Here is a 24,009-nt window from a genome sequence, read left to right as displayed (position 1 = left end):
TTTTTTTTTTTTTTTTTTTTTCAGAACGCTTTAGAGTTAAGGTTGTAATTAAAATCATTTTAACGGGCTAGTAACACCAGAAAAAAGGAAAGAGGGTTTCTCAAGTCAGGTTGTTGAAAGAGCTGCTTGTAGGAAGTTTTAAATGCATTATGTCTCCTCATTTAATGCACCATTCAGTGTTTAACAAAAAGCATGGGTGTAGAGGTGAACCATGGTCTGAAAAACCTGTCGGCTTTAAGTGTGAATCCTGAGTGTTTCTTCTGTTCCATCCAAAATGTTACACTGGCTTTGGTAGATGTACAGAAAACTTCTCTTTGGTTATAAATTGATGAAAGAAATCTCAAAACATCAACAGAAAAATTAAACAAAGAGACCGTAAGATCATGTATTTGCTTCTTTGCAAAGAACTTAGCAGTTTATGAAGGAATTACAGTTTACGACGTTTGACAGCTGCATGAAGAGTTATGGAAAAGAACCCATCAATGAGAGAGAAACTGTTCTGTGTCTCACAGGCCGTGTCACTTTCCAGTACTACAATTGTGTGTTTGTGAGAAACAGATAGTTCTTGGCCCTCTGCTTTTGTCCACTGCCACTTTGAGTTATTTGGCGAGGCGCTAATTGACACAGAGGGTCTAAATTCATCGTGCTTTGTCAGAACACGAAGGTCATGCTGCTGGATCAACAAATCTTTGAGGTCCAAATTCTGCCATATGTCCTGCCATGTGTTCCCATCTACCAGCTGGGAGGAATCAACGCTGTGGCTCTGTGGAACTCCCTGATGGTGTGATGGCGTTTTAAACTGCTTTTGCTGTGTCTCAGTTTAGACCTATCATCAGTGCTGTCAGATTAACACTCAGAAACTATTTACTGTTTAGAGTATCTATATCGTCTTTGGACAAAAATAATATTCAACCATTTTTTGTGTAGGTTGAAAAAAAAAATTGCCACTAAACCTCACGTGCTGACATTATGAGTAGGAAGACGAAACTGTGTGTGTGTAACCAGAAGCTTGTTTTAAAGCTGATCTAGGACTCCAGTTGTTTATGCAATGCTTACAAATGTCTAGGTATTTCACTGAGATTTTATTTGATAGACCTAAATGAAGTAGAGTATTGACTGGATGGAAAGTAATACAATGACTTAGCTTATTTTTACCAATAAAAATCAGAATAAAACATGGATTATGATGTATTTGCAACAGCTTGAACAAATACTTTGCAAAACCTCTCATGATTAGAATTTGCCTTTTCAACACGTGATTATACTTTCCAATGTATGATCTAAACCACTCTAATGTAGCTCTTTCTGTATGTTAAGAGTCCTTCTGCTAGAAGGTAAACCATCACTCCATTCTCCAATGTTTAAGAGCCACTAACAGGAATTTTTCCAGGATCATTCTGCATTTTGCTCCAAATTACATCTTTTTCCTGTCCAACCCTTCCTGTTTTGGTTACAGAGAAGCATCCCCTTATCATAATGTTGCCACCACCATGTTTTATTGTTGGTATAGTGAGTTTTACTTTTTTTTATCACACAAAGCATTTAGCATGTAGGGCAAAAATACACTTTGGATGCATTCCTCTCCATGTTTGTAAGGTGCACAACTTATAGCTGTGATGTAAACATGGGGTCACAGGTGCTTCCTTGACAGCCATGCTTGGTACAGTAAAATGGTGGAAGACATGATATTCTGGAAGATGTTTAAAACTTGGGATATTTTTAATAACCTATCCTTTATTTAAAAATCTCCCCGACTTTACTGACGTCATATCTGCTCCTTGATCTTCATGAACCCTTTTGTTCTGTAATGTTCTCTAAAAACCTCTGAGGCCTTCAAAGAACAGCTTAATTTATAACCATAATAAATTACACACAGGGAGACTTTGAAGGTACTTGGTTTCCCTGGATTTTGCTATATCAGAAGATAAGAGGGTGAAATAGGCTTTTAGATTATGGATGTAAAATAAAGTAGACAAATATGTTGCATTTGTGTAAATTCCCAATAAAATACAAAGGCTTTTAGAGTATAAATATGTTTAAAAGACAAAACCAAAATGGTTGCTAACTTCCTATTTTACAAAGACACTCTTATCAGAACTGTATTCAATAAAAAAGTAAATATTTAACTTTAAAAATCTTATACAAATATGAATATAATAATAATGATGATGAAAGTGATGATAATAAAAACAATCACAAACAAAAGTTTTATTCATAAACTTTGGGAGAATTATCTGAAAAACTGTCCTACCTGATTTGGAGACCGAAACTCTTGGTTGCTGTCATTCATGTACATGTTGTCAGCATCAAACTGTGAAGAGAAACAAAAAGGATAAATTAACATTATATTCAAGAGGAGATTTCAAGAAAAAAAAAAAATAGCATTGGTGCCTGGGGAGGAGGAGGTACAAACAGGAAAAGCTCTAAAGCTCTTTACGGGTGGCCTCAAGTGTGAGACTAATGACTTTGTCACTTTGGTTAAACCTCGTGGTAGCATGGCAGCGCGGGCAATTACTGTTCGTCAGCGGGCCGGTAATTAGGCTACATGAGCGTGGTGACGAGAGATGGGCTTTTCCCTGTAGGCTCTACTGTGTGTGAGAGAAGAGAGAATGAGTGTGAATGAATCTATGACTGCATTCAGTTGGGAAGTGTGTGCTAGCTGTCTTTAAAGGGGTTTTGTGTGTGTGTGCGCGCACTGTGAAGTGAAGGCATGCTGTGTCTTCTAACTGGAGCTAATCAGGCAATGAAGGATCACTTGCTGCAGGTGCCAAAACACTCCTTGACATGGGGTTAGGGCTCGCGTAACAACAAATGACTCCCGACCAGCGAGGGTGCAGGGAAACAACACAGGGTCAACAGCAGAGTGCACCATGCTAGCTTGGCTCTCTGTCTACTGAGCTAAATCACTGTTAAAGGAGATTAGTTTTGAATGTGTCACAATTGCTGGAGAGAAAACAATTAAACAGATCTTTTTTAAGGCAATGAAATCGACACATTGACGGCCAGCTGAAATTCACAGCTACCTGCACGAAAAACCAAACGGTGTCTGGAGTAATTGATTGACAATTACTGATGAGACAAAAGATTGTGGTGCTAGGCTAAAAGTAATGAGTTTAGGAGTCAAGGTGAGACTTTCAACATTAGTTCACTGAACCAACTGTTAAGCATGGCATCAGAAGTATCATGCTGTGGGTCTGTTTCACTTCTAGTGATGCTGGTGTATTACAGAAAGTGGTGGAAAAAATGAAGAACTATAAACTTCACCCAATTTATAGGGGTAGACATTTGCAATAAATGTTTAATGTTGATCTTCTGGGATTAACAGGACCACAACATTGTGGAAGATTTATGGAATATGCTTAAAAGAACCGTCTGTGATTGGAAATCAATTAAATTTATAGAATAAAAACTATTACGTTTAAAGGTATTTCTAAGATATTGTCTTCCACTTAATGCTTACAAATTTACGTTTTTCTTTGTTTTAGACTTAGACAACTTTTGTTTTCATTTAGTATACACTGTTTATACAAAACGAAATTTCATTTAGTACAGATTTTCAGAGAGTAAAGGAACATTTCCATTCCATAAAGTGCAGCAGTGATCAAATGTAAAAAATGTGGGAGAAAAAAAACATGCAAAAAAACGCACTGATATGGAAGTTCAGATCATTAATATATGTGGTGCAAATATGCTGTATTTTTGGTTTGGTGTGCAGAGTCTGTGACATGATTTAGAGATTTTTTTTTCAACTGTTCAACTGTCTGATGGAAGTGAAGAAGAAACTAATGCAGAATCTGTTGGACCTGCATCGAATGCTGCAAAGCCTCTTCCAGGAGGGAAGCAGGAAGAACAGTCCATGGTGGGGGTGTGACGGGTCATTGATGATGTTACAGGCTGGGGATACGCAGCACTGGGATGAAATGTCTTTTATGGAGGGAAGAGGAGCCCCCATGATCTTCTCTGCAGTTCTCACAACTCTTCTCGCTTTCTTCCAGTCTGAGAAACTGCAGCCTCCACACCATGCAGTGAGAAAGCTGGTCAGATCGCTATCTATTGTGCTTTTGTAATAAGTCATCTGGATGGGTGAGGGCAGGTGGGCTATCTTCATCCTCTGCAGGAAGTATACATGCTTTTGTACGCTTTCAAAAAAAATGTTGTAGTATTTCTTTAATGTCTGCTATTTTTATTAGTCAATGGTTTTTTTTTAGATGTTTAATGACGCAGTGTTTCATTAGTCTATTCATTTGGCTAGTAATTACTTCGTTAAGGTATTCACTTTTTCCTCATTTGTTAATCATGGTCGTAAACATCTGACTGGAACTGTTTGTCACATAGAGTCAACTCTTATATGGTGACTTAGGTCAGTTTAAACACCAAAACACAGAAGGGAACATGAAATGACCAAAGATTAAAGACAATTAAATTTGACGTAATTCAATGTTGCATTCTTCAGAGTTTAATACATAGAAGGATAGTTTTTATTTGGAGGATGGTGCAGTATACAAATGGATCATAAAATGTACCTGCTCAAAACAACAGCCAGATAAGTAGCCTAATGGGCGGTAATGAGCTTTAATCCCTTAGGGGGTGAAATCTGATGTCCGCACTTGAAGGCAGGAAAAGCGAAAGTCGGTGAATGAACATTTGAGCAGTAAGAAAGAAAAATTACTGTACATAATTGCAGATGAAAGGTTAGGTGGAACAAGTTCTTGCCTTGAGGCAACGGTTCGTTAATGATGCATGCCATGAAAAGCCCAAGTGAGGATCCACATGAGCAATTTAATGATTACATTTACATTAATCTAAATATGCAAACATGAAAGTGAGCCAAGAGCTGGATATATGGTGAATCTAAGCCTCGTCCACATTTCAAGGAATAAATCCAAAGTAACTTCTACTTATTTGCTGGAGCTGAATGCTGACTAATTTAGCTATAGATACAGTCTATTTCTAAGAATGCATGGGAGGGTTTATCATCTGACTAACCTGCAGAGCGAGGGTCAAACAATCTTGACTTGGGTCACAAATTTGCAATGAACTCTTTCTTTCCTACATGACAGCCTCTTGTTCTCTTCTGAGCCATTTTATTCTATTATACTCCACTTTAATATGATGCAAAGCCACTTAGAGACCCTCTTAAAGATTATCTAATGTGGAAAGAGATGGTAGCGGCTGAACAATGTAATTTTAACCCCACAGCATCACAGGAGCTTTTTAGAGAAGTTCATTTCACAAAGTGAATTTTTTAGGTGGAAATCTTTGAAACTCGAAAGGGAAGAAATGCATCAGGACCAATTTAATCGCTTACTTCAGGCAATGCAATGATCAAAAGAAAGGCCACAACAGTCCTGAAAAAAGGTCAGCCATTTTGTGCTTCAACATGGCTGCTCATATATTCCAATGTAAAGCTTTTTCCCTATGCCCCTTTATCTGAACAACGCTGCTATGCACTTTCTCACTCTTCCATTTAAAATGCCAATTTACAGCTGGCTCAGTGCTATCAGCTCAGCCACAGGGGAATATCTTTTACTCTTTCTCCCTTTTTTGTCTTCTGCTTCTTTCCATTTTTCTTTTTTATTATCCTACTTCTATTCCTTTCTTTTTACTCATTGTCCTCATGTTCTCATCATCTCCACCTTTTTCCTCTGTTACAACCTTTCCAGTGTTACTTCTCCATCACACACCCGCCCTCCCCCCTTTCCCTCTTCGCCCGTCTCTTTTTCTTCAGCGGGGCTTGGCATCGCTTTCTCATCGGTAGCTTAATTGGGCATTCTGCCTGAGACAAGGGCCTCATTAAGCAGTAATTACACACATGTTGTTTTCGGCAAACATCTCTATTTGGATTGCTTTGCATAGTAATTGTTCAGCAGGGACCACTGCTTGCGATGTTTCAATCCATGACACACGTGGTGCTGGTGGTGAGGAATTCAAAAACATGAAGACGAAGGGTGGAGGCAAGGGGGAGGAGAAGGGTACTGAAAGAACAGAGAGGAAAAATAATAATAAGCTGTGGAAGAGACAAATTGTGAAATAAAGAATGCACAGATGAGAGGGAGAGAGGATGAGAGTAATGCAGATGCAAGTTGAAAGAATGACAGCAAAGCAGAGGCAGTGAGTGGAGAGACAAGATGAATAAATGACAAAAAGGACAACATTCAGTGTGAGAGGAAAATGAGAATGAGGAAAATGAGCGAGAGAAGAGAAAAGGGAAAAAAGATAGAGTCAGGGAACTGGGTCATGCCTCACTATAATCGACAAAGTTGAGTGTTTCAAAAATAATGAAGCCACAAGGTAGAAGTAATGCTAACTACCACATCCAGGGAAAACATGTGATATTTACACAGTTCTAATGGGGCAATATAAGGCTGGGATCCTTTCATCTAGGAGTCGCCTGTAAGACTGATGATGACAGGATTGGAGGCTCCACTGAAGACTGCATTTGATTGATGGACAATCTATATAAGCCCCTCACTAAGCCTTCTAGGCAACATCTGTTTGTGTGGAGGTGGAAGAGGGTGAAGATCAACTGCTTGTGGCGTAATGCCACCATTACACCACTTAGTCTCTACAGAGAAAAATCATGTCAAGCTTATGAAAAACTTTGTCCAAAGGGGCCAAAACATTTGAAAACATGTAAACACAACCAGTTATGTGTCTGTTTGTATAAATAATGGAGTTTTACAAATGGAAGAATCTAAAGTAATTAAACCTCAAACAATTAATCAGATTAATCTTGATTATTCGATTATTGAAATAATTGCAACTAATTTAGTAACAAATTAATCATTAACTGGAGTTTAGAGACTCTAAAACAAGCCTTTAGCTGACAGAGCAACCCAACTTGAGCAGCAATTATACCAAAATAAAAAAACAAAAAAGCATGTCAACATTTTGCATTTAAGATAAAAATCTGTTCTCCTCCATCCAGAACTCCTAAAGTGGAAAACTTTTAGTTTCTCCTGGTTTAATTTTGTAGGTCCTCTCTAAAGAACTTTTTGCTATCCGATTATTAATCGATTAATCGAAAAAATAATTGGCAGATTAATCGATTTGCAAAATAATTGTTAATTGTAGCCCTAAAAATAATGAGGTATTACAAAATGTTTGTTTCTGTATTTTTGCTTGTAGTCTGACTGCAGGCTCTTCCGAGCATACATAAAGCAGGAGGAAAAAACATTGTATAAGAGCAACTGATTGGAGAAATTTCAAAATGAATTTCTCTGTTGGGAGTCCTATCTCATCTTAAAACTGAAGACAACACAGTTTGAAACTTTCTCATAGGGCTAAATGGATTGGTGAAGAGGTGCACAACTACACCAGAGTAGTAGCAGAAACCCAATTAGGGAGATGACCATCTTTGTGCTTTCTTTTCCTTCTTGATCAGCACAACTGTGGAGAAATGCTGCCCTTAAAATGTTCAGTGCAAATACAGGTTGGATCTAAAAATCCTGTGTGACAGCGAACCGTGCCAACCGACAATGTGAAATTTCTACATTTTAGAAGGCCGATCACTGGTGAAGCTGCATGAAAGCACCCTGAAAGTGATGATATAATGGAAATACAGTACAGCTTTAAGGCATCAAGAACTCAGCTATGATACTTATTTTAAAACCTTAAATCAAATCCTCTTTCATTCCAGGATTATATTGTCACAGTGAAAAATCACAGAAGCCAGATGTCACATATGGTGCTTCCTGTAAAATTCCAACGAACCCCATTTTACAGATGGGAAGTGTATAATTATAAGTCTATGACTTCCTGTTTCTCTCAGGTATAAAGGTTACAAACATCTGGATCCATCAAAGCACCTCTTTAAAATCCTTAAGTCGAGAGATCAGGTCATCAAAATAAGGCAAATGTATACTGATAATCAAATTTCAACAAGAAAATATCCAAAGATCTTTATCAAGGGCTCCCATAAGAAAGAATGAATTGGGAATTTGAAAAAAAATCCAGAGGCCAAATGGAAAGTTTTTTGGACTGCAAGAAAATGGTGATGTTCAAACTAAATCAGGCTGTTTATGATAAGTCAAAAAAGAAAGGAATTGCATTCTTTGCACAGCTATTATTTATGCAAAACAAATCTATAAAATTATTAAATAAACAATTACTTTTCTCTTAGATATAAACTTTTTTATATATATAATGTTTACAATAGTAAAGCCAGACTGACTAAAGTGCAGCAATCCTAATTATAATGGTTTTAGACTGGAACATGATGGGTTGCTTTAGATCATACCTACCTAATACTATGAAAAAGCAGGCTTTTAAGATTAATTAATTTTGTTTCAGGTAGTAACAAGGACTGAGTTTGGCAATGATATTGAAGGTTTTGAAAAGCAGTGGTAAATCAAATGTAATTATTTAGGGAACTTGCCAATGTGACAAAGGGACATTTTCAGATAGGCCATCGTTAGTAGATAATTTTCCCCTTAATAAAATAAATTAAAAAGAGTGCAATGTTTATTTACTCAGGCTATATTTCTATGTAACATAAGCTCATGATCTACAACATTAAAACTTAACATAAAAAACAACAAAAAGCAGAAATCTATAAAGGAGCAAATACATTTTACCAGTGCTCCATCTTCAACATATGAGCATATTAGCATGATGGCCCCCAGCACCACTGGAGGCCATCATTTAGTCTCTGAAAATAATAATGTAGATTTACCTCAATAAAACTCATGTAGCAAGGTGCAACAACTAAGAATTTTTGTTTTTACCTAATTAACACGTTTATAGTCTGTGATGCTGGCAAAAATGATCAATCCAAAGAGCAACCACTACCAACTTTCTGAACTTTTGAATTAATAAGAGAAAATCTATAAGCAGAATTTGTAGTAGGTGTGACTTTAAAAGCCTTTGCCGGTACACCAAGTCTCTAAAAATAATTCTCTCACCGAGCGGAATTAATAAACCCAGAACAGTACACAGCCATTCTGCAAGGAGAAGGGGTGTGGTGGAGGAGGAGGTGGGGGCTCATGCAATATGTATGCCTGTTTGAGCACCCTTCTTCCTCATCTTCCCCATCTTCCTCCCTCTTCTTTTCATTTCTCTCCTTACATCTCACTCTTTCCCCTCCAGTTCTCTGTTCAATTAAGCTGTAGAAGAGACCTAACAAACCCCAACCTGAGACAATGTGCGCCACAAAATTTTGATGTTGCCCAACTTGTCACTGCTGGTTCAAAGCCCAACGTGGATGAGGAAGGAGAGACAGGGACACACAAACACACACACACACACACCTATCTTTCGGGTGGGGGAACAAACATACTATAAGGTATAGGGGCAAAAAAGAGAGAGACATATATAAAGAGAGACAGAGAGAGAGAGAGAAAGAAAGAAAGAAAGAAAGAAAGAAAGAAAGAAAGAAAGAAAGAAAGAAAGAAAGAAAGAAAGAAAGAAAGAAACATCAATTCACACAGTTGCATTGGGAGTATGCAGAAATAGACTGAGTAGAAAGGCTACAGTAACAAATCTGGTATTGCACCACGCCCCAAGCAAACAATGAACATGGGCAAACAATGTACATGGCACACATATATACACATTGAGGAAAAGCATGCACATGCACACACAAAGACACACACACACAGCCACACAGAGTCCATAAAAAGCACAGCCGGTGGCCATGGCGACACATGCTCTGTTGTCGTTAGATAAGGGAAACAGGGCCTCTTCCTGGGTGTGAAAGTTTGATCCTGCACACACAACCGTGTTCACACCAAAGTCACACTACTAGTTTGTGCACAGCCGCAGCACCACTGGGGTCGTATCTATTGTACCAACATCAAGTAACTTATGTGGCCCCAATTTATCAACAATGTAATTTTTTTTATGCAAATAAAAGCCCTATATTGTGTTTATACCTGGAAAAAAATCTGCATCCTACAGGTAGATTTTGATTGATTTCAATTTACTGATCAGAAGCTTAATTCCTACATGGAACTTTTCTGCTTTTAGGAAATAAGATGAACCCCTTAAAAGTGTAAAAAGTCAAGATATGTTGGATTTGAGCGAACTATATGGACACAAGAATTGGTTAATTTACAATTAGCACGTTAAGCTCATGACATCTTAAAAAAAGAAGAAAGCTGATCATCATTCTCTTAGAGACAGAGACCAAACATCAACATAAATGCAGCCTTAAAGTGTTTCCATTTAAGATCCAATTGAAAGCATTGCAAGTCTGATGCTGTAAATGAATTTCATTCTACTAGAACACAATGTTGGGTGGTATAGTATAAAAAGTAATCATAATGAAGGTTAAAACAACATTCAGTTTCTGCAATACTACCAAAGATCAGTTACCTAGAGAACGCTTTCTTAACATTTGCTTATAAAGTTATTTACATTTTACAAAATAAACAACACTAAATGTAAATTGCTCAGTTGTACAGCATAAAGTTAAAGGAAGGGAGTGGTACACATCTGATACTTTTTCACAAGAACATAGAAAAGCATCAATAACTGCAGTGGCTGAGGGGTGCAAACCCCATGCAAATGTATGAATTCACAGCAAATTCAAAAAGTCTAGCAAACAAAAGAGGATTGTAGCAAACTGAAATATTAAACTAACAAACACACAAAACACATGCGAAGGAAAAATCCGAAAATAGATAGGAGCAAAGTAAAAAGACCCTGCAAAAACAAAACCTTCAAATACATAAATGATGCTAACACAAAACACACTCAAAGAAAAAATGCTGCAAGTAATAAATACTGTAATAATAAATGTAAACTAGCTTCACATAACTGAAGAGGCTCCGGACCACAAGGGGGAGACAATCATCAACGCATATGGGGACCAGACTTAAAGGTATAGTGGAGGATTTCCGTGACGTTTTGAAAAAAAAAAAAAAACTGCCCTCCCTACTTTATAAAATAATGCACATATGCAACCCTGTACCTGGTCCGGAGAGGGAACGCTTATTAAATTTGTGCAAGAAAATGCACGTGCCCATTTCTCCTCGTGCACGCTCTGTTTAAAAGTTGCTGTTTGCATCTATCATCCAAACTTACTTTCCCAAAAGAAGATTTGCAATTTGCCAGACTCACCACCGGTAAGTGAAAATTGGGACGAGAACCTAGGACGGCCTTACGTAAACATATCACCAGAATGATTGATAATTAAGACGACCACTTATTTTGATGATCCACCTGGAAAAAGAACATCCTTCACTATACCTTTAAGACAGATCTGTTGCAAAAGCATATGCATAATGCCTTACAGAGTACATGTGGAGTGAAAAAAGTATATTTATTTCAAACAGGCTCTCTTAGTGAAGCCAGGCATTCACTGTACGATTTTTTTGCCCTTTTCAGGCCAAATCTCCAGCCGCGCGACAATCTTTCGATCTGTCAAACTTTCAGCCTGATCGTGCGTCACGTAGTTTACAGGGGGTAACAAGGGGCAATGAGCTGCTCACGACCACCTCCTGATTAGGAATTGTAGGTTGGGAGAAAAATCAAAGACGTTTGAAATCCAGTCGACCGTTGTGGCCGCACAGTGTGAAAACATATATCGTGAGCTGTGAAATTTGAAACGCTCTGGTTTCGTCGTACAGTTTGAGCAGTAGCTGCATGCAACGATTGAAAATATCACACTGTGTATGCCCGGCTTAAAGAATCTGACCACATGCGAGTTGATTGACTTGTCAGAGTCTTCTGAAGCGCTTCCATAACGCAAAGCTAGTTTGCAGCTTTTATCAAAATTCCGTTGCTTTGATACTTGCAGCATTTCCCCTAGCACGTGTTTTAGTTCTTACCCTTATTTCCAGCATGTTTTCACTTTGCATCTCTCTCTTTCTGATTACAACAATTATCATCTGTTTGTGTGTTGGTCGGATTTTTAAATTTGCAGGTTTTCTTTAATCCTAAAAAAATGTCAGAGGAAGCTGTTCAACTAATTGTTGATTTTACTTTAGCCTCTATGCTCTACTAGGGCAACTATGAAGCCATACTTCAGTTGGAAACAATGTTGACTAAGGGGCATCAATTCTTCTGCAGGGAATAACCAAAAGTTTGGTTGTGGCAGACCGCAGCACTTACAGGCATGGCAACAGTGTTACAATATCTATTACTGCTCCTTTGGCTTTGTGTGATTTCTCTTTTACGGAACTGAAATTCAAAGCAAGTTATATACATATTCATACTGTAGCTCAGGAGTGTTGCACATGACTTACTAGAACTTTAACTATCTGTAGTTTGAGTCCAGACTTTGTGACCTTTGCTACATGACTTCTCTGTTATCCGCATTTCCTTGCAGGATAACTATGAATAAAGACCATAAGCATTACAGAAACATCTTTAGAAAACATTTGCTAATTTTCCATTTTTAATAGATCGGTTAGATTATATTCTTCTAAAAATTTAGTAAAAGAATTTTGGGTAAAAACAAAAAAAAAGAATATGTGAAAATTGTTAATAAAAAAACAGCAGTGTACCACAATTAGTATAACTCTGAGAAAACAGTCTCACTTAGTTCCAATTTCTCAGAAAATATGGCACAAAATCATTCATCAGCTCCAAGGCAAAAGAAGCATACTGAAATGAAGTTAGAAAAAAAAAAGTGTCTACCACTTCCGGTTCTACCTTTGCCTTGGGATACGCAGCAGCAAAATAAAAACTAAAAAAAAAAGTCAGAGCTCTCACTTATCCAGTTTGCTGTTGATGTGCTGGAATAACCACAAAACAGAGCCAACAGTCAGAAACAGAGATGAAAAGAGATACAAGTGGAGATTGAGAATATGGAGAGGTAGTGCGAGGTGGGAGTGTGGGGCATGTGGGTTGCCAAAAAAAGGTTTTGTTTCCACCTTGAACTCGGCTCTACAACGGTTCACAAAAGGATAAAAATCTAAACGGATGACAGTTTATCTGCACACACGAGTCATTGGCTGTTAGAATGTGAAGAGATTTTCTCAGTTCATTTTGTGTTTTTTTTAAGATTTAAATAATGTGTAAATAAATTATAAAAATATTTTTTTCCTTTAACAGAGAAAATAATGATTCTGTGAAGGATTAAGGCATATTTACTAATAGCCCCGTAAGACTATTGCATATTGACCTTACATCACAATGACACTGTTACACGAGATAATATAAGAAGTAAGTAAATAAAGAATAATGTAGGTAGCATCAATATTAGACAAGTTGTATTATTTAAGGATACATTTACTTCTTTGGTGCTTTGAGGTAAACCAAAATGTTATTTAACCTCAACCTTGCATATCTAAGGAAAATAAAGCAAGGACTTGGCTTATATAGAATATTTATGGTTGTTCAACTATTGGGTCACTATTATTCTTATCTCATTAATTTGTACCCAATAAAGTGAGAAAAGTACACAAATATACAAAATTATTTTTTTGAAATTTCAAAATGATTAGTGATTATTATAGCCACTCTATAAAAGATTCAGTCAACTTCTTGATTGATGGTGAACTTTTTGTTTATCAGCATTCCAAGCCTTTTAGGCAGCGTTAAGTGAGATGTAACATTTCCTATTTTCTGTTTATGAATGACCCACACGTTCTCAAAAGGGGTTAGGCCATGAAAGGATGGAGGCCATGCCATTATTTGTTATTTAAGTCTTTTATAGGCTTGCCATACGGTGGAATTCATGTAATGCATGGAAACCAAAAATCTAAGCGTCTGTTATTTAGGTTCCACACCTTTACTGGGTGTTTTATGCAACTAGAAATATTCCCAAACAAATGTATGTATATGTTTAGTTTGAAGGCTTAAAGCTTAAAGTTGTAAACAAACACAGTGCTTACCTTTACATATTTTTCTAAGCCGGCTCACTGGCAGTTCATACACTAGCCATTGTTATATTAAAAAATAATTGGTTTGGATGAAACTTCCTATGCAAATTCGAGAATATTGTTAATGTTAGTCCCACACAACTGCCCACACCATCAGCTTTATTTTTGAAGACGTAAAGCTGTGCAGTTAATAAGTTTCCACTCACAATTGATCAATTGTCAGAAGGACCTTACTCTGTAAAAAACATCTTACCATGCAATAAGCTCAACATAATCCTAACATGAGATTTGAATAATTGATGTTTTTTATATAGTAAACATGACTTTGATGCAAGCATTGTGCTTTTACATTGTTTATGCTTCGGTGAATTCTACAGCGATGAACCAAACCACCAACTCTTCCATTTAGACTTCAGTGCATATTGATTTGTTGTTGGAGGTGTGGCTGCTGCATTTAAAGTGAGCACAAGTTACAGTGCGGATCATTGGCGACATCATTCTGCCTCTGCAGCAATTCAGGAAGAGTGCAAAAGAGGTCACAACCATCCAGTGAGCCACGTGTAAGCACAAAGGTTTAGAAGAAAGAAATTTACAAAACCAAAGTGCAACCCGCATGGCCTCCACCATCATGCTGTGGTAGCCTTCATGGACCCCAGTAGTGCTGGACGTGCTTTGTTGGCATCAATCAAATTAACATCAAATGCAATTAGTTGGTGGGTCCAGCAGGTGCTATGCTTAACAGCAAAGGCTTTAGTAGCACATCTCTATGTGAAAAAAAACAATTAGTTCTTTAAGAGCTGCAAGAAGTTACAGTTTCAGAGGGATCTAGAAGTACACAAGCAACTTCTAACTGACGAGGATAAACAGTGATGAGAGAAGATAAAGGGCATGGTGAACGTCATGTTACCCCTGCCATTTGCTTCTGCTCACCACAATCATCAGATAACTCTAACAGGAAAAGGAAAAAAAGAAAAAGAAAAACAAATAAACATTACAACGATTGGCTTCCTTCAGCTTATAATTAGATATCTTATTGTAATATGGTGCTCTAAACAGAATAAAATAGACAAAAGCAAAACCAAAAAAAAAAAGTGTCACAAAGAATAGAAAAGAAGCAATACTATATTTGGGTGAGACAACAAATAACTTAATCCTGCAGCTCACAAGGTAACACAAAATCTCTTCACATTATACAAAAATATTGCATACAACACAAATTATAATTCTCTTACTAGCCACAATGGGCTCTTATTAAATATAATAAAGAAGGGCCAAGAATATCCAGCGGCTTTTAAGTCAAAGACAAACTTGGGAACAGAAAACTTTGCTATGCAAGTCTAATATAAATTGTAAAAATTAATTTATTTGGAAAAAATAGATCTCTGAATACTTAAGACACCACAATATGAGACACCACTAGTCTGAACAATTATAATACACCCATAAAACCACAATTTTGGCCGGAAAAAAATTCACAGAAAAGCAACAAACAAACTGTTGCCACAGCATGACGACAGTAACAAAGAGTCAGTTAACAGATGCTTAAGATGCAAAGTTAGCTGATGAGTCAAATGAGAAATTAAAACTCATTTAAGTGCCTATATTTAGAACAGAAATACCATATCTAAATGTGTCATAATACATATGAGATTAGAAATGTTAGATGTTTTATTTGAATGTTTTTCATCTATCCTGAATTAGGGAGTTCAGTCTGCACATGTCAAGATCAGAGGCATACTTCTCCAACAGATGGACTGTGCAATTTTGCCAGAATAAGGATAAACTGGTAAACACATATAAGCGTAACAAATCCTCTATCGAAACTATTTAAAAGTACATTAAGATTCAAGCTATTTATTCTCTGCATGGAGTGAGTTTCTACTGTAACAACCATAGAGGCGTTTTTTTTGCACCTTTTTTCACACACTCCTCTAATTACACACTTCTGATATGTGTAAATTCCTGTAAAACAGCTGTATGAAAATAAAACGTATATGAAAAAAAGTTTCCAATATATGATTCAATACTTTTTCTATTTGAAATCAAGCCAATCAAATTTTTGGATTTTTTTTTTAAAAGAACATGACAGAAAAAAATTATAAATATGAAATTTCAAGCATAACTGAAAGTTTTGTTGGATGCTTAGTAAAAATACAAAGATTGAAGGAGCGACACTATTTTTTGGTTTGGCCAATTGTATAAAGGGGTTTCACAAACAGATAATTTAAGCAAAATCATGCACAATTCTTCAGAAGTGAGGCTTGCCTTCACACTGTCCTTAACAAATACAAGTCAGCAACTATTTGTTTCAACAGTGACCAATACGTAATAGTCCAAACTGTTTCTGGAAAGTTTTAAGGCTCATAACCTGTTCTTGGGTTTTATAGATTTAATCATTTTCAAAAATCATTCCTACCAAGTGTGCATAATTTTATCATTTATTTCTGAAGCCATGTAATAGCTGGCTTATATGTCTTCAAATTATCTTGGGTAAACATGCAGCTCTCTGTTGAGGATATTAGCTGCTGTAGTGCTAAGCTTGCCAATAACTGATCAGTGCTGGAAGCACAATCCACACAATCAGCTTATTTGAGCATGTGCAGCCAAAAGAAAATCAGATCTGCAATGTGTTTTAAGAAACAGTACAAAAAGTGCATGTTTCTATACTTGATTATAAAAAGAGTACTAAACTACAACATTTATAAAGTAAATAACAACTTTCCGGAGAGAATTAAATTACATCCTTTCTGTTTCATTGCTTGCTTGTACCCAATCTGTCCCATATGGACGATCCCTACCGTACGCCCAACAGGGCACTTTTTATTTTATATTTGCAAATAATTGTGGTTATTTTATGTTTTATGCATTTATTTCACTGTACTTGTAAAGTATATAGTGCATACTATAAAAATAACTTAAAAATATCGATAGAAACCGTCACATACTTAGCTGAAGCTGAGCCTCGGTGGTGATGACATTAGACAAGCAATGGAAATCATGTTAAAGCATTGCTTCTCTCAGCAAAATCATTCTCAACATTTTACATTATGTTCTTCAGCATGGGTTTATAACTCAGGATAGAAATAAGCTATGTTGTTAGTGTTACTACTTTTTTCAATGATGATCCAGACGTTTCTTGTCGAGACACATGTGCAAAAGAGCTGATGGTATGGACTGTGCTTCAGATACCGATCGGGCACTGACAGGGCTAACAATACATCCACTCTGTTTTCATATGACCTTATAATTTGAAAATGTACATAAATGGTTGTGTTCAGTTTCACAAAGTAAACTCTACTTTAATCATCTGATTTTGATCATCTTATTTTCATAACTAGCACAACACCAACCAGTCTCTTCCTCTGGTGCTGCTGAGCTTAAGATGAGCGTTAAAGGAATAGTACACCCAAAACATGATTAGCCTTCATTTTCTACTCACCCCCATGCTGAACAACACTCTGGAGTACTTTTTTGATATCTCAAATGCATCTGGAGATCTGGGAGGCTTCTTGCTGTCTGCTGACATTCAAATAATGGAGGTCTATGGTGCCCGAGGCAGAAAGGTCCATAAAAGTCCACAAAAAACATGTCAATATTCCTCCATACTGCTCGTCCAATGTATTCCAAGTGTCCTGAGTGGGTAGCATCCAGAATTTACTCGAAACAAAGTCATTTAGAATGTTTTTAGAGCATAAACAGTAGTGTATAGGATTTCCTGAAAGCGCGCACATGCGCGTTCACGACGCTACGGAAGCCGGCAGACCAAACCAGCGCATTCAGCTCGGCAAAGAACTCATGCTCTTCCTCAACACTGAAGTCCTCAGACATTTTTCTTTCGTTGTTTCTTTCTTTGCACAGGTAAACAGCACATTTCTTCTTCTACGCTTGCATTATTGGCAGAGCAGACGCTGAATGCGCACTTTCATCTGGTTTGGTCTGCTGGCTTCCGTAGCGTCGTGAACGCGCATGTGCGCGCTTTCAGGAAATCCTATACACTACTGTTTATGCTCTAAAAACATTCTAAATGACTTCGTTTCGAGTAAATTCTGGATGCTACCCACTCAGGGCACTTGGAATACATTGGACGAGCAGTATGGAGGAATATTGACACGTTTTTTGTGGACTTTTATGGACCTTTCTGCCTCGGGCGCCATAGACCTCCATTATTTGAATGTCAGCAGACAGCAAGAAGCCTCCCAGAACTCCAGATGCATTTGAGATATCAAAAAAGTACTCCAGAGTGTTGTTCAGCATGGGGGTGAGTAGAAAATGAAGGCTAATCATGTTTTGGGTGTACTATTCCTTTAAAGTAAAAAAAATGTGGGTGGTGGAGGGGTAAGACTGGATACAGTTCAATGTGGACCTGGACTGGAGTCTGGACTTAAGGAAACACTTCTATATTACTGTATATGCTCATTGCTACACATGCAGACTAGTGAATTATTCACCACATACATTTTTTATAGAGATCCAAGTTTGTCTGGTTTCTTGCTTAACAATAGTTGGATTAAACACCCTATAGTTTGTAGGTATAGTTCATTCTCTTACAATATGAAATTCCTATATGTTCATTTCAATCCCAGTGAATAACGGAAACTTTTTGAACGTTTAAAGATGAAGAATCGAGGGGGTATGAAAATAAAGTTTTACTTCTTCATACCCCTTTTCAGACAATCTCTATTAATTGATGTCAGTTCTCTGGTTATATATACCGATAGGTTTATTTGGTGGAAGGTTTTGTTTCTATTTATGTCCAGGTGAATTTAATTACTTTGAAATTTGGAGTTTGGCTTGGTTTGATGTTCCCCAGTCTCTTTTTGTGTGTATTTGGTTCATTTATTTATTGTTGTTTGTCAAAATTGCTTGAAATTGTCTGTCTGAAATAAATTCCTTTTCGAGAATCTATTCAGACTCCATTTGCTTCAATGAGCACTACTATTAGTGAACGCTATTGAAAAAATGGGGGTTTCAGCTACCGTAGCTCACCATAGCAATGGCCAGTCTTTTCCTAGATGGGTTGATGCCTGAAGGGGGGGCAGTGCGAAGCCTAACACTGTACTGGGCCTGTGGTCAGAAAGACAGACAGCAGGTAAAGAAAGAGAAAGAAAAGACAAGAGTAGGGAAGGAAACAGATGTGTGGGCTTTAGTTTTGCAAGGTAAAAGCAGGGGCATTTGTTAAGAGCCTTTCCCTCTTCTTCTGCCATTTGCTTTTCTTTCTAGTCATTCCCAGCTAAAGAATGCAGGGGGGGAGGAGTAATGACACAAGACTAACACAGATTATATGCAGGGCTTTGCAAAGGGAACAAGGAGGTTAATGAGCTGACACCCTCTCCGCCCCCTGAACATGTCCGTGCCCACATGCATGCTGCCCCACTCTTTTACATACACTGACAAGCTTATTACACCAAACACGTCAAACCAATAGTAGAAATGAACAATGAAACCAAACCAAGGAGGCCAAAAAAATTAAAGAGGGTCATAAGATGTGTTGGGTTGAGAAAACAAGCAAGAAACACTAAAAAAGGAAACTAATACGCAGGAGAAAATAGATTAAGAAGATTTTTTTTCAGAGCTTCCACATCTACCTGGCGATGAGATCAAAAGAAGTAAGTTACCATCATATTAACTTCACAGTTAATATGAAGCACAGCATCAGTCTCTCTCAAAGTTACTGTGGAACCCTCATTCATTTTTAAAGTGCTCATAAGGAAACTTTGACCATACAAAGAAAAAAGAGACAGACAACAGACAGGAAGAAGTTGAAGCTTTGGAATTCAACCAAGACTGTCTAAAGACTATGCATGATGAATGAACATTCTGCACAGAAATTAGATGCATTAACACAGTACTTGAAGCCATTATACCATCTGTTTGGCTTTTTCCTCTGTACCTAATATTCTGTCTAAACCTAGGAGGGCGTATACCACACCAACCGTAAACTTACGACAAAACACAACATTAAGAAATAGAAATCACTGCCGTTTTCCAACATTATCAAAGCCTATTTGTGACTTTATGACTCATTTAAAGATACGTTGCCAATCTGTTAATCATAGTGATAACTATGGGTCAAATCATAAGATTCCGATAGATGTTAATATTTTCGTACATGTGCCAGGAGAAGCAATCGCTCATATACCATGTTTTCCTGAGCAGGAAAAACCAGACATACAAACACCGCACTGAGGGGACTGGTTGCTAAAAGGAGATAACTTGACTAATCAAGCATAAAACTGTTTTTCAAGTCTTAGTACTCCATACTGTATGAAAATACAGAGAGTTTAATGAAGTTCCTTTAAGTCCATTCAAAATTTGAGTCAAATATATATATTTTACTTTTAAACAGCTCAAGTAGTTATGGGTGTACCAGATCTTGTTGTATAACAAAAAATATGTTATATGTTTTTTTTTAAAGTGAAGTTTGAATTAGTTATATAGCCAATAAAAACTGTACAGCTTCATTGCATATTATGGAGATAATTCAGTGAGTTGTTTCAGGTATGTCGGGCCTGGGACATATCTAAAGGTTGCATGTGTGGCTTTTAAAACATCATTCCAAGCTAAAACAGAAGAAAGTTCTCAAAAAAAGTGTTTTTAAAACTTCCTCCATCCCATGAACTCCAACTCCTGTAGTTTGAGCTGTATGGTGGTCAGGGATCTTCTTCTAACTGTCATTAGGTCTCACTTCACCAAAAACTGAAATAGTTTGGTTTAGAGTCAGACATAACTGTCAGCCCTTTAAGTTTTACCTCTAGCATGACTAAAAAAGGACAGTCCACCCACGAGTGTAAGGATCATACAGACATCTCAATAGTTTGGTTATTAAGGACAAACAGCCCTTAAGTCTAAAGCACAGACCACAGTCTAAAACCATCATGTTATTACAGAGCCTTACTAAGAAAAACCTATTAGACCTTCAGATACTCCCCCATTTCTTGGTTATTACGTGGTGGCGAGTGGGTGTAGATGTTAAATAAAAACTTCTCTGGCCTTTAACTTGCATCACCGGAAAACCAAAAAGAAAAGGTGAAAGGTTGTTTTTTTGTTTTTTTTTTCTGAGAAAAGGGTCCTTAGCTGAAATGTGCAGCCATAAAAACCACAAAAAAAAAGGACACAAAGCTCCCCCTCACGTGTAAGATGTTAAAGTGATAGCCTCAAAAACCCCATGAAAAACTTACCGTTCTAAAAAGTTATCAGAAGAAACAAAACGTTGTCAAGAAATTGTCAAAGATAGATTGATGCTGGTGTATAGAACTTTAATCTCAGGTCCATTTTATAGGCTTGCTTAATAAACATCCAAAGAATGGTGTTGTTTTATTTATGTACAAATCTGCTCTTACCATTTTTAATTTACTAATACATATTTTACCTAAGTCATAAAATGAATATTAAACACGTCTTTCTTATTTTTATGCTGATGGGCCCAATTATATAAATAAACCCAAGATGGAGATCCGATGGAAACCCGAATAATTAACACTGACAAAGAAGTAAAGACAAACTGCTCTATAATCCATATGTATAACTTGGAATGGCATTGATATAAATGTTGAGCAGCAAAATAAAAAGCTATTTAAAAAGGGAGATAAAGAAAAAAATTTACTATATTCTTACAGTATTTGGGAAACAATCTGGCCAAATTTCTATCAGTTGGACATCAAAGGCCTTTAGATGTCCTATGTCAAAAATCTCTATCAAGAAGCTCTCAGAACCAGAAACTTACTTCTGGGCACTATTATGAAAACTTGTAAGAGGTTCCTTGCAAGATTTTCAATAGAACAGACGAAATAGTCATTTTAATAGCTGTTTGAGAAATTAGAACCACTCACAGAGTCCTAGAGAAAGACTGGAATTATAACCTCTGTGCATGCCCCCACTGTTTAAGACTCCTCTGCTAAAGAAAAAGTGAGCAAAAGCCTTTTAACATTTTCATGAAGAACGACAAAAGCTTGGAAGAGTAAAGTCTGGTCAGACGAGATCAAAAAACAACCTATTTAGAGGTTACATTGTGTTTGTTTGGAAATTGGCACCTCTCATCACCACTAAGCAGGTGAGGGTCTGAAAAAGGAACATTAATGTTCTAAAAGATAATTTTAAGATTTAAAGGAGGGTTTATTTTTATGAGATATTGTTGGCAAACAGCTCAAGAGAAGTCTTCATGTTTTATGAACTACAATATGTTCGATACATACTTTTCCTTGGCAGATTTGAAGAGAAATGAGCTAGAATCATGTTGCTGCTTGTGCAGCTTAATTGCCTCAAATAAAGCAGAACTCATGAAAATAAAGTAACAGCCTTCATAAAACGGACCCTTAAAAAGAAAGCAGGAATAGAATTTATAATGATGCAGAAAAACACTTTAAAAGACCTCGAAAACAATGAGCCAAGGACAGATAGTCGTTAGCAGCCATTGTGAATCTTTCAAATGAGTCATTCACACAAAGTCTTGTGCATTTTTAATAAAAATTAAATTGAAGAGCCCCGAAGAACAAACTCTATAAAATAATAACAGCCATTTCACCTTCGCAGTATACTGAGTCTCTCAATTATTTACCACTAATGAATTGCTCTGGGCCATGTTTTACAATATCAACTATCCCAAAGAGACAAATCAGCTCTCTCAAACTTAAACACATTTGCTCTCTTCTTCTTCTGCATCCCTGATATGAAGAAAAAAAGATGTTAAACTCTTCCTCCTCGGAATTTTTCAACAATATTTACAGACATTTTTTTTATTAAATAAGTAAACTGGCAAATGGCAAGAAGTATGTGATGGTTAATTTATGTTTGCTTGTTTTAACTGTAGTTCTGGAAGAAAGAGGAAAACCATTTCTGCCCTTATGTCAGTGCTGCATATTGCTGCAGTGGTACAGGTCAGTTGCCAAGTGTGCAGCTGCAGTTGTATACCTTTTATTTTGGAGTTCTTGCATTCATAACAGTAAGTGTGTTCAAGTGTGCAAATTTAATATCTGTAGTTCTACACTTAGCAAAGGTAATTTAGCTATATTCTTAATTATTTTAACCAATGGTTCTAGAGAATTTAAGATTTAGACCGGCTTAAGTCCATCCCAGATGTAATCATGGGTAAAACTGTAATTATATCAGACACAAATTAAAGTTCCCTGTACAGTATCCCATTCCTCGACAGCTGGTGAAGACAGATACCTATAACTGCTTTTAAAAAAATAAATAAAAAAGGAGTCATAGAGAGAGTTTGAAAGAAAACATACACTGTTTTCATTTCAAATGCTTTAAGGATTACAGCTTTAGGCTCTATAAAAAAAAACTGCATTAAAATAATCCACCATTTGCATGTTTTATCTCACAAAGGAAGCTCACATAGACATACATAAACCAACCCCCAACGCCCCTCCCTACCTTCTTCTTCTCATTCCCCTCCCCCATTCTGGGTGAGCACACCCACACACACTTACAAGCTACGCATATACACACTCTCATCATTAAAAGCACACACACACATTGAGATCAACCTGCTGCCATCTGCTCTACGCACTCTCTACAATCCTTGCAGAATACATTATTCACCGCAATACATCACATTGCATTTCCTCAATGTCATAGCTTGCACTGAGGAAGACTGAGAGAGAATGGAGGAGAGAGGAAGGTAAAGCATCTATTGTACCAACTGGAGAAAGAGAGAAGATTTGGCCTGTTATGTTGTAAGAGTGAAGGGGAGAATTAAATACAGGTTTATTTGACTTTCAGTTGAAACAAGGCTGACAGAAAAACACGTTCCCATTACTTCCAGCAGGCTAGATTATAGTTTCAGACAAAAAGGTTAGTGTATGAGAGTGAAGGATAACAGCTGCTGTGAATGTGAGAGAAACTGACACATACAAAGAGAAAACCGAGAGCATCTATCTGCAGGCGGGATGCGCTCTAATATATGCATACTTAAAGTTGTTTAATCGTCTCACTAAATGACCTTTTTGATGTGCTAAACTTTTTATATTGACTATGTATAAATATGCATGTAAGTGGTACCCATAATTTAGGATGTTTTTTAGGTGAGAATCTACCTTAAGCACTAGAAGCTTTTATCAGGTCAATATTGAAAGCATCTATAAATATACAAAAAAAAGTTAAAACAAGATATCACGTAGCTTTAATAAAAATAGAACATTTTTAAACACCTTCTGAAACTAAATCAGATGTTATTTGAGAGATCAGTAAGAAACACCCGTTATTTAGTTAATCCCGTGATAATGAGGGTGGGATT

The 24,009-nt window shown here is 36.9% G+C and overlaps 1 protein-coding gene across 2 annotated transcripts in view; it reads right to left on the bottom strand.

Annotated features, from left to right (window-relative positions):
• Positions 1-24,009, bottom strand: part of LOC107087503 (thymocyte selection-associated high mobility group box protein TOX-like) — a 112,090-nt gene that overhangs the window by 51,080 nt on the left and 37,001 nt on the right. The window contains exons 2-3 of one of the 2 annotated variants that reach the window (XM_015379105.1): positions 18,756-18,833; positions 2,252-2,311 (exon numbers count right to left, since the gene is read on the bottom strand). In XM_015379105.1, the coding sequence (XP_015234591.1) occupies positions 2,252-2,311; positions 18,756-18,833 (138 nt within the window). The remainder of the gene's footprint in view (positions 1-2,251; positions 2,312-18,755; positions 18,834-24,009) is intronic. The other variant, XM_015379107.1, reaches the window with a different exon arrangement.

This window comes from Cyprinodon variegatus, unplaced genomic scaffold (assembly GCF_000732505.1).
Source record: "Cyprinodon variegatus isolate N-32 unplaced genomic scaffold, C_variegatus-1.0 Scaffold185, whole genome shotgun sequence".
In the NCBI taxonomy this organism is placed as follows: Eukaryota; Metazoa; Chordata; class Actinopteri; order Cyprinodontiformes; family Cyprinodontidae; genus Cyprinodon; species Cyprinodon variegatus.
Note: the sequence above shows the minus strand (reverse complement) of the source record. Positions and strands in the feature narration are given on the sequence as shown.